Here is an 11,656-nt window from a genome sequence, read left to right as displayed (position 1 = left end):
GGCGCAGATTGAGTTCTTTTAGAGCCAGAAAACTAAAGTCAAACCCCCCGAAATGCCCTGCAATAATTAGCGGCGCCGCAACCGTTCCACTCTTCCAGCTCCTGTGAACCACTTGCGCTCTTCCTGTCTTGCTCTGTGTTGTTCCCTCTGAGACGTCGGTGCGAGAAATCACATTTTTCCAACACTTCTCCCCGAGGTGCTCCTGGCAGACGCACAGAGGAAGGCCGCTCCATCCTTTCATATAGCCTCCGTTCTCGCTTTCCCACCGTTCTCTCTATTTCTATCTGTCTTTTCTCTCTCTTTGAAGTACTAGCCATCGCTGGCGTCTGTATGTTGCCGGCTAACAAATTAAAAAAAACCATCGAAGGTAAACAATGGAGCAAATCGTAATGGCTGTGTCGATTGGAGAAAAAAAAACAAACAACAAAATTATCAGAGGAGTCGTGATTGTTTCGCGGCCAAATGATTTTGAAAATCCAGCCATGTCTGTGTGAAGCGTATACGTGTGTGTACGTGTGTGTGAATGACTGCATTGTGTGCGTGAGAGAGAGATTTAAAGACATTCTAGTTAAGACAACTCTCACCATATGTTCATCCACATACATCCACATTCTCTCTCTCTCTCTCTCTCTCTCTGTCCGTCCCATCAGGAACTATAGCTCAAACCCCTCTCATTTCATTCCATTATGGCCAACCAATTAAATGTTTGAAACAAAAGGCTGCCATTTACTGGCAGGAGAAAGGAAACCTGTCGCAATTAGCACATTTACATACATTTCTATTGACTCCAATTAGGTCACCAGCTCCCACAGCCCTCTTTGAATCGCGCTCTTTCTCTCTCCGCTGCTGAGCCTCTAAAATGTTAATTAAGGAGGGGAACTCCGGATTCTGGCTACGGGTTGGCCATATGGACCCCGCATATGCTCCATATGTATATACACGCACCATATATAATTAATAGTGTGGTTCTCTCAATGAGCCGAACTGGCATCTGGTACCAAGATTTTTTTCTCGTACGTTTTTTTCTAAAATCCACAACAACACCGCTGAATCCACTCTGAGACTCTGTAGGAGCTGGTTTTTAATCTCTGTTGGGATTCTTTTTAATAAGCAGTGATTTTAAATGGTGTCCAGTGGTTTTATTTGGGCAAATATTGAAGATGAATGGACGACCTTTTTGCTTTCAGTGTTTTGTCAAGTCTTTAGCGTTTTCTCTACATCATTATTGGACTTATTCTCCAGTCACTGGCTCAATAATTTATGTTGAATCTGTTTGGCCCCGATAGCACTTCTACGCAGTAAATATAGATCCAACTCCAGCCCGGAGGCCGAGCATCACAATTAGGACGCGAGACAAAAAAACTGATCATAAATCAGCACTTTTATCCCAAGACCTTTGATGAATAAAACTGCTGGCCCACGTTTTTTGGCAGAAATGCGCCTTTTATTCTCTCGGTTTTGGAGCCGATGCTAACATCCATGGCCATAATGGCCCTCTTGCCAGGCGCTAAGACCTGGACACTGAACAACCCAGGCCAAAATGGCGGCCTTTTTTTTTTCTTTTTTTAATTCCTGTCCACCCCCTCTAAGACATAATAATGACAATGAGAACTCTATGAAACTCTATGTACCATAATGTACTAGTAGAGGTCATTAGAAAGGGCACGTTTGCAGTATAAGATGTTAGCATGGCGCTGCTAAGCCTCTATAAAAACGCATGAGAGAGAAACGGGAGCGCTAACCTCTCATTGGGAGGGATATGAATAGCCTTTGTTTTTCACCACTCCTCTGCGCCAATGGCTGGAACTTATTATGAGGTTGTGTGTGTGTGTGTGTGTATGTGTGTGTTTTAATATGTAGGCCTATTTATGCATAAAACCCATATTTGTGGTTAGTTTTATGTGAATGTGTGTGTGTGTACACGTGTACATCTGCGCCTATGTATGAGCACATTGTACTTTTTTCCAAATGCGTCTTCATGTATGAAAGTGTATGTGCGAGTGTGTGCGTGTCTCATCTGCTTCTTCGTCCCATAAGGGGCATCAGTGCATGTGTGTGTGTGTGTGGTTCAGTGTGTGCCAGGTAGGTGGTGGTGGTGGATAGCTGGTTGGTGGATGGTTTTTGGCTCGGCTGGACCGGTACCAGGTGCGGTTTCTGTGTCCATGAAAGCTGTGAAATGCAATAGGATTTCGCAGGATTTTCTGGCTATGCAGTTCGCCGCCTTTTATTTTTTTTCTCCAAAGACAAAGATTTGGCCTCAACCTTTCCCTCTCTCTCTCTCTCTCTCTCTCTCTCTCGGCTTGCTAATGCATCTCACAGCATACAAATGAACTAGTGTGAACGGAAAGGTGTCCTTTAAAAAACCCTCTCTGAAATGAACCTGAGGTATCTGACAGAACTAGACAGTTTAGAGAGGTGCCAGTTGTGAAATGTTAATTACGTACCTTTTTTTTTTTAACGTAATTATTTTATTTGCAAATGATCTATATGATGTGCAGTAATTGCTTTTGATTGTGAACATAAGGTTCTCTCTCATTTTACAAGAACAGATTTAAATCATTTAGATCTAATTTAAATCATTTTTTCTCTTATGGCAAGTCAGCGGAGACATTTCAGAAATTTCTTTGTCTGATGTTTGGTTATTAACCTTTGGACTGAAGCTATGGTACTAATGTAGCTAAAAAGTAATGCAATGGAGGGGTGGACAAATCTTAAATTCATCATCTAGCCCATTGAACTAGTAAAAGCTTCAGTGTGCTGCCCAATTCTGTGTTTCAGTTGCCTAACTGACTAAATTAAAAACTGGTATGGTAAATGTAACTGGTATGGAGAGCTAGTTAAGTGCATTAATATAGACTAAGGAAAACAACAAATATCAGCTTCTAACAACATTTCTAATGTAGCACGTCACGTCATTGGCCAGTGCGTTGGGCTAAGGATTCAGAGTTCTGTCCTCACAGTATTCGGGTCTGTCTAATGCCTTTATCTTTCTTTTGGTGTGTTTAACCGTGAGGTGAGTGTATACTAGGAGTGTAAACCTCAGGCTTCCATACAATACGATTTCAATTCAAAAGGCAACGATTCAATATTTGATGAAACCACTGTATCTGCTACGATACAATATGATACAATTTATTCATATATGGAAGAAGTTCTCTGATCGATTTATGACCAGCATTGTTCAGAATCAGGGGCCGTAAAATCGGGTGAAGGCTATCACATGCTTCATCTGAGGCACATGAAGCCACTCAACCACATCTTTTCAAACGGCTGCTCACGCAACGTCAGGGAGCGACATACCACACTCAGAGGAAAGTGCTATCCGCCCACTTTTTCATACATGAGCTCATAGACGCCCATGACTGACAGGGGAGAGAGCCCATGCTCCTCCCTCCTCTTGAACCCCTGGCCCAAGAAGGCTGTATCATTGCTGGAACTCACGATCTCCGGCTGATAGGGCGAACGCTGGAGTTTTTTTTACACATCAGTTGTTTGTCCTTTTTCGATAATAATCCATTTGTGATTGTTGCATCAATTAATTTCAGTCACTGTCGTTTAAATCGATGCATCGATCCAAATCATTGGACCTCTGCTGTATATCATAAGTATAAGAGGTGTGTGACAGATTTGCTTTTATTTTGCTCTGTTTCATCAGTTTTTCCTGATTCTGAAAAGACTGTCTGTAATTAAAAGTAAAAAAAAAAGTTCTACCGCCAGCTAGATCACACCTTGACTGATGTGTGTAGTGCAGCGGGTGGTGGGATTCAGTACATGTAGCTATAAGTAACTGTGGTTTTAGCATTGAGGTGTGTTACTCCACTGTAAAAAGCATTAAATTTTAACATTATTAAACATGGAAACTGTTGTTTTGTAGAAGCAGGGTTTTTTCTCATTTTTTTAGTTGCTGAATCCACTTGTCCACTAGGCAACTACGTTAATAGCATGGACATGAAACCTGCTTGTCCCAGGTGCCCAGGCTACTGATTTATCCGGCCCTGTTGAATGTGTACATATGTGATGCGTCTTATGACGCTGTTATCTATAAACGTGAACAAAACGTCTTGTGTAGCCAGTGTGAAAGTGGATGGTGGGTTCAAACAACAGGAAAAACACTAGATGACCAAAATTCTGCTACACACCGGTAATTAGCCATGCAACCTCCTAATGCTGTAGTATAAATCAGTCTTCAGGCAGAGAATCTTCAAACTTTACAAAAAGTCCAACTGGGTAAATCATGTGGCTGGAACGAAAATATCTTAACTGTAAAAACATCATTCCAAATATGGAAAGTGTGGGTTTTTACATCATTGTGCACCAGGATCACTTTTTTTTCTGTAGCACAGTTTGGTATCATTCCACCTTTAGGCTCCGCCTCCTAAAGTTTAAAAATTACACCAGAGGTTATATGAATGAGAATAGAATTTGTAGTGTAAATACCTTTCTAATGTGAGAATCAAATTTCTAGTGTAAATGCAGGCTATTTCTGCTATTTTCTAATATTCCTTAGATTCGCTTATCAATGCCATTTGAAGCAAGAATCTGAAAATTTGTGTCTGTATTTATGAAAAAAAAAAATTGCAGGTCCAGAAGCAAACTTAAAACACCTCCCATGCCTTGGCTGATCGGCTACAATTACACCAAACATTTGTGTAAATTTGATTCTTCAATCAGCACGGTGCAGAAAGGCCGTTAAACATGGTGTTAAAAAGGATTTTTAGAGGCTTTATGTCTTAAGACTCGGCCTGTGTGTGGTCATTTGTGAGCGTCTGAGAGCGTTAGATAAGAGCAGCTGTGAATCGTGAAATGAAGTGCCTCTCTGTTTGACTTGCAGGCCACGGAGTCGTATCTGGTGCATGAAGAGGCGAGCCGAGGAGCCGCGCTGCCCGAGTGCTTCCTGGTCCCAGATACTTACAGGGTACGAACTGCCTCTCATTCTCTGCTCTTTGTTTTTTCCTTTTTTCTCTCGGTGTCTCTTTCAGTAGCACGTCCATGAACATGTCCATGTCTCTTCATCCAGTTGGTCACTTCTACACTATTTCAATACAGTATGATAAATTTCACCACAGCACAACTTGTGACAGTCGTAGGTAGTGTCAGTCCTTCAATATCACGCACACACCAATCAACATATTATTAAAAACATTACTTGATTAAAACAGAGTGATGTCACAGGAAGTAGTGAATAGGTTGTTTGTCTGTTATGGTATTTTTCTTTCTTTTTTTCTGTCAGTTAGACGAGTTCATAAATACAGTACAGTATAGGCTAATTTATAATTTTTTATATAATTAATTTTTTTTTCATTTTATCTAACTATTTTAACTTATAATTATTTAGTGAAGATACTAACTTTGTTAGTGAAGTTTGTTTTTTCAGTAGTTTGGTTTTCTTCTGTTCCTTATTAATACCTCATTCTTGTAAACGTTTAGTGGAAAAATAAACCTCGGAGTTTTTATTTTGTTTAACGAGGCACTCCTAGTGTGCTATGTGCATGTGTTCCAAGGTCAGCTTCAGAAAAAGGCATTAATAGTGGTAGGAATCTCTCAGGACCCCACAATTCCGTCTTGAAACACCTCAATTTTTGATTTCTAAAGCCTGCATTAGATTTTTTGCCAGTATGAGCACTTTTCAACTATAATATTATTGTCACTGCTCAAGAAGAAGAAGAAGAAGAAGAAGGTGGCTTAATTTCCATTTGAGCTTTCAGGACAAGTTTTACTGTCTGAGTGGTATCACAATTATCAGCATATTTACATATTTAAAGGCAGATCACTCACTGTACTTTTATTTACCTAATGTAAGTCTACTGGTACAGTTTGGAAACGTTTTGTCTGAATGGCCTTTATATCAGTTGATGTAGAAAAACGACTCTAAATGAATACATCTTATATATAGCACACTTTAACATTTATACATTTTTAAAAATGTAAACTATAGATCAATTTTCCAAATAAATATAAAAAATGAAAAAGAAAAAAAAACAACTCAGAACTGCTTTTACAATATTAATAATGTCTAGCAGGCACTTTTACAGTGTTTTAGCCTCTATATATTTATGTCATTATGTTATACACAATGTAGTGAGCATATAGAGTGGATATGAAATTATTTCAGATTCGGATTAACTGTGTGAATTATCCTTGTGGAATGAGTTGGTGGATTTTCACATGGGCCGCCTAGAAAATGTTAAACTGGGCTGAGCAATGGGAAACCTTTGTGGGTAAATCAAGAAAATCACTTTCAAAGTAATAACATTTATGATAGAATTGAGAAAACTGAGAAAATTGATATCATTTCTACCTTCTGTAGTTTGTGATATTAAAAAAACAAGATAAAGTGAAAGACTCATATTTGATTATATTTTAATACGTCGTTAGTAATGAAAGTAATCAAAATGCCAACGTTACAGAAGCCTGCTAGCCTTAGTACATGTTCATTTAATATCTGAAATGTTTGGTACTGACATTTTAATACTACTACTACTACTACTACTAATTATACTCCTGTGACCAAGTTTCATATCTGTACCACCTATTGATCAGTTTTAGTGGAGAAAATTAATATTCAGAAAATAAGGAAATATGCCTGGCACTCATAATAATCATTTATACATAATCCTGTGTCAGATTCTGATGCTTGGTGTATTAATGTAAAATCTGAGAATCTGTTAGTTTTCTCATCTATCGTAAATATTGTGATACATATCATGTATCGTAAAACATCTTTTCATGAGTAGCATGATGCGATTTTTTTTTAGTTGCTGTATTGCTCACCCTCCACTACTTAGACCAGCTTATTAGCACTAAAACCCCGAGCATGTCCTATATTTGAATTGAAATTCAGTTTTCTCTGTTAAAGTGCAGCGCGTCACAGCCTTTAGGGAACAGCTTATTGTTCTCTGATTATTCAAATGCCAGCCAGATAATAACAGCGCTCGTGGAATTACAGGGTATTGGACTTTGATTTCGATCGCATGAATGGGGCATTTGATTAGTCCTCCGTCTAGCCAAGAATTAACTTCGAGTCACACAAGCGTACGATTCATTCACAGGTGGATCGACGTAAAGCTTCTTTCCAATGTACAGGACAAACGAATAAATCTGATTTATAACATAATCTGAAGATCAGCTCGGTTAATGAGACAATGCTGTTATATCATATGGCGTGCTTTGTGTTTTGGACGTGTATGTGCTGTTGTTAAGCTCTATAGAGCAAACATATCTGCGTAAAACGTCATTACCATCATTTAAGTACCAGCCATATGGGAGGGATTAAGTTTAAATGAGTGTGTGTGTGTGTGTGTGTGTACACGAGTGTGTGCATGTTAGAAGGGAAAACCACATGCTCTAACTATATTGCATTTCTTGTGTGTTTTAATGGGAGCATTACCGACTGAAACCGCTAACCTCGACTTCTTGTTTCTGGACCCCTGCTTAGCTGGAGGCTGTGAGTGTGTGTGTGAGAGAGAGAGAGAGAGAGAGAGAGAGAGAGAGAGAGAGAGAGAGAGGGTTGCGTGTGTAGGAATAAAAAAAATTGCTCGTAAAAAATGAAATGATTTCTTTTTATTTCACCTCACACTCTTATTGTGTTTAATGACTTACGGGTGTGTGTGTATGTGTGTGTGTAGATTTTTTGCTAGTGTATGCAGCACAAGCACTTCAGTTTTTTGGGTTGCTGCCCTTGGGCGTGGTGAGAGAAACTGGGTATCCAAGCACTCTCACCCTTCTCTGCCCTCTTTCTCTCTCTTTCTTGTTTTCCTTTTACTCTCTATGTCCCTCGCCCTCTATTTATCCTCTATGAGTTGTTTCCATACTGGCCGAGTTCTCGCTCCCGTTGGTTCCGGTCACCTCATCCTTTCTGAGGACACTTTAGCTTGTTTAATGGCTGCTCAGGCTCAGAGACTGTGCTGCAACTTTAAACCTGAATGAATTATATTATTATACGTGCTATTGAGATCTGGTATCATGCACTCTGTTTATCAGTAGCTTTAATTAAGGTTTAAAGACACTTTTCTGTAACTTCAGGGTTAGAAAGTAATGCTACCAGCATTGCTGTCCCCTGAAAACAATGGAGAGGAACATATAGCCTCGGCAACATGTGAATTAGAGAGGTATGAACAAATTAAATTAACATGCTGAGTTATGGTCTCAGTTTTATTCCCCTACATAACCTTTCTAACAGACAGCTCAAACTACACTTCAGCTGCATGAAAATGAATGCTGATCACCAAGAGTCATTGACTGTCATAACCTACATGGCATAGGGTTTGTCACTCAGCAAAGTATTTCAGCAGATCGACCCGAGTGCTTGAAAAAATACCATGGCGGACCTGATAAATGCATGAAAAAATCTGGATGTAGTTTTCTAAACATTAACCATTGAATCAAATACAATTTATGCAAATCATTTAGCTAAAGGCAGCTCATCAGACCAGAGTCTAGCTACAGGGCTAGAGATGTTCAGTCAGAAAGAAAAAGGGGAAGAATTATCACAGACTTTTCACTTTATTTAATCTCTTTGGTCTGATTAATTAACTGGCAACATGGCTGGTTAAAAAAACAGTGAAAGCAGAATGTTTAATGACAATTGGACAGAGCACCGTGTGTTTATTCTCCTCATCTGTTCAGAGTCTGTGGCGCTAGACAAAAGTGAAAAAAAAAACCCACTACAAAACAAAACCACTTCAAACTGTCTTATTTATAGCCACAAACGAATCATTAATAGTTAAGCATTAAAAAGTAACTGTTGTCATCCATCAGTAGTGTTAGTCACTTATCCTGACGTCTATACACAAACAATTTATATAACTGAACCTGTACAATTTTAGCTACAGCCTGTTAGCCTGTTAAGCTATTTAATAACATTCCTCAGCAAACTTGGTCATTGTTGTTTGTTTCAAAACTGCTTGTTAATTTGAAGCCATTTATAAAACCCTGTTAGCGTCTATGAGGAGCATTGTACAGAAGAATCAACATTCAGGAAATGTGCTTAGTTTGATAGCATAAACTGTGAGGAAACATAAAAAAGGATGTTCAGTTGACTGATGATCTGGTCGTGTATATTTAATTATTTAGGAACTAAAATAAAACTAAGAGGTTTATTGGTTCTGCCAGTGACTTTGAATATCTGTACGTTGGGGAAATAACATTTATCCTTCTAGCTTCTGCTTTTCCCTCGCTCATTTCTAAAAAAAAAATATTACGCGTGTATTAAAACCACTGTGGTTTATATATACTGAAATCCGAAATACTATAATCTTAGGGAAAAAAAGGCGCTATCTAGCTTGGCAAATGGTTGTTCTATGTAGAACCCTACATATAAGAGACAGATCCCAGTAACTCTTCAAAGAAGCCCTAAGGAGCCCTTTTTTCTAAGAGTGAATAGGGTGTGGATTAGGACACGCCCAAAGTGGGCTGATGGCAGGACATTTGCTTCCATTCCTTGTTTAAGTGTTACAGTGCACTTGTTTCTCCAACACTGGAAACAGTGAATAGGAAACATTTTTAAACATGTCCAGAAGTGAATGAAACTGTACTAAACAGTTTGTCAACCTAGTAGGCACGTGACAGCTGAGTTATTGTGTCATAAAATGTAAAAGCCAATTACATTCTACTATGCAAATGGAGGCCATGCAGCAGGTGGAGGATTGGAAGAATGGAGGGTTAAACTCCTTAAAAAAATCAAATAATGTTGCCTGATTTGGATTTGGATTGATTTTATATTAATTAATTCCTAAGAAATTCTTTAACTTTAACACCACTTCTAATCCTAATCTTAACCTGTGGAACATTTGCATGTTTCTAATTTGCTTTTCATAGAACCTGAGTTACTATACTATCAGTTTAAAGAGCAGGGTTTTTTTTTAATTATGTCATACTTTTTTATGGTCACCCAAGTTTTGGGTGACTTTGTGACTATAAAACAACCCTCATGCTCATCCGAGAGCCAGTTCATAATAGCTTTTTCCAGCCATTAATAATAGCTTAGTAAGCCTATAGAATGTTAAACTAGAGGCAAATGTAGCTTTTAATGGTTAGCTGATCAAAACGCATGGGTTTAGTGGTCCAAAAGATGTGGCTACATGGCCTTCTAGGTGAGTCAGAGTCAGAAAAAAATAAATAAATGTGTTTTTGTGAATTAAACACACAGAGCTGCTTAGCTATAGAACAGTAGGCTACTGCCAAAATATTAGCATTTTTCCACACAACGCTTTAAGTTGATTATTAGTAGTCTAGCCAAAGGTTTTTGTCTTGCCAATTAGGTTATTAGGACAACACCTAATTTAAAAGGTCACAAGACACATGAACATGGGCTAAATCTCTACAGTGGTTTCTTTAGCCTGTTTCACTTGTAATGAGGTTAAAAGAATTAATTTCAGCAAACTTCGAAGAGGAATAAATACTACATTCTAAGGAAAGAAGCTAACCTGGGGTTTTAGGGTAAAAATGTCTGTCTTTGACCTTTTAGTCAGCGAAGCATAACTGTATAGGAACTTTTTCAATCTATAGTATATAACAGGACCTTAAGTCCAGTTTTGTACATGAGACACATTCATGTTTTTTGTATAAAAACGGACATGAACAGAACCTTCTTTCCGCCAATTTATCCATCCTGAAAGTGTTGCTGAAACACTGGTATCAATTAAACGAGCAGTTTGTAATGTTGCCTCTGCTGCCTGTGAAGTGAATTGCAATTGTATCTAAATTAGATTGGCAAGACTTCGTCTTCCCCAAACCCCACTGCATAAATATGCAGCCTGGAAATGTTTCAGGGGCTGAGCTAATTTCAGAATGTCCAGCGCAGAAAAAAGAAAAGCTTTTTCTTGTCTCTGGGATGGTACCATGAAGTAGCTAAATCTATAACATTGAGGATGCTAATCACTGTATTGAGAACGTAATCATCAACGTTAGAGTTATCTACTAACTTTAGCCGACTAGCTTTTTCCTATGTGCTGTTGTTGCTGTGCTGCAATTTCAGTCCAAAATGTTCACTACAGTAGACCAGAACCAATAGCCACTCAGGCCTGTAAATGTAAAAATGTGCTTAAAGTAGCTTTTTATGAGCTTTACGTGCTCTGACAGAGCAAACAAGAGACACGCTTTTGTGGAGGCGTCCATGTTTTTATTTCCACTTCGAATGCCGGATGTCCCGAAGTGACAAATGACATTGTTACAACCTGCAAATTAACCTCTTACAAGACACTACACACACACTATTAGCATAGCCCATCCATCCACCAGCATGTTTACGGGAGGTGGGAGGAAACCGGAGAACCCCGAGGAAACTCCCATGAGCACAGAGAGAAGATGTTAAACTGTGCTCAGGCACAAGCATAGCAATAATGCGTAATAATGTGAATGACGGTGGGCTTTGTGTTACAAACTGCAGCTTTAAAAATAGAAATAAAATAAAAATAGAATAAGTGCTAAAAGGGAAGATCTTTATTTTCTCTGCGTGTGAGGTGAGGGCTTTAGTAAAACCTGCTTCTGTGTGTTTTGAAACTCGGATAGGAGAGGAAAAGACAGATCGAGGAGGAGGAGAGGCATGTGCGTGTGTGCGCGCGCGTGTGTGCGTGTGATCCTGTGTGTGTGTGTGTGCGCGCGCGCGCGCGAGTATTCTTCTTCTTCTTCTTCTTCTTCTTCTCCTCCCTCTTCCTTG

The 11,656-nt window shown here is 39.0% G+C and overlaps 1 protein-coding gene across 6 annotated transcripts in view; it reads left to right on the top strand.

Annotated features, from left to right (window-relative positions):
* Positions 1-11,656, top strand: part of nfixa (nuclear factor I/Xa) — a 113,189-nt gene that overhangs the window by 4,883 nt on the left and 96,650 nt on the right. For all 6 annotated transcript variants that reach the window (XM_053230128.1, XM_026932202.3, XM_026932196.3 and 3 more), the window contains exon 2: positions 4,832-4,915. Coding sequence is in view for 5 of the 6 variants with exons in the window: in XM_026932202.3 (XP_026788003.3) it covers positions 4,832-4,915 (84 nt within the window). In the remaining variant the exon portion in view is untranslated. The remainder of the gene's footprint in view (positions 1-4,831; positions 4,916-11,656) is intronic.

The sequence above is a fragment of the Pangasianodon hypophthalmus genome, chromosome 26, assembly GCF_027358585.1.
Source record: "Pangasianodon hypophthalmus isolate fPanHyp1 chromosome 26, fPanHyp1.pri, whole genome shotgun sequence".
Lineage (NCBI taxonomy): Eukaryota > Metazoa > Chordata > Actinopteri > Siluriformes > Pangasiidae > Pangasianodon > Pangasianodon hypophthalmus.
This window is presented reverse-complemented; position numbering and strand designations above follow the sequence as displayed.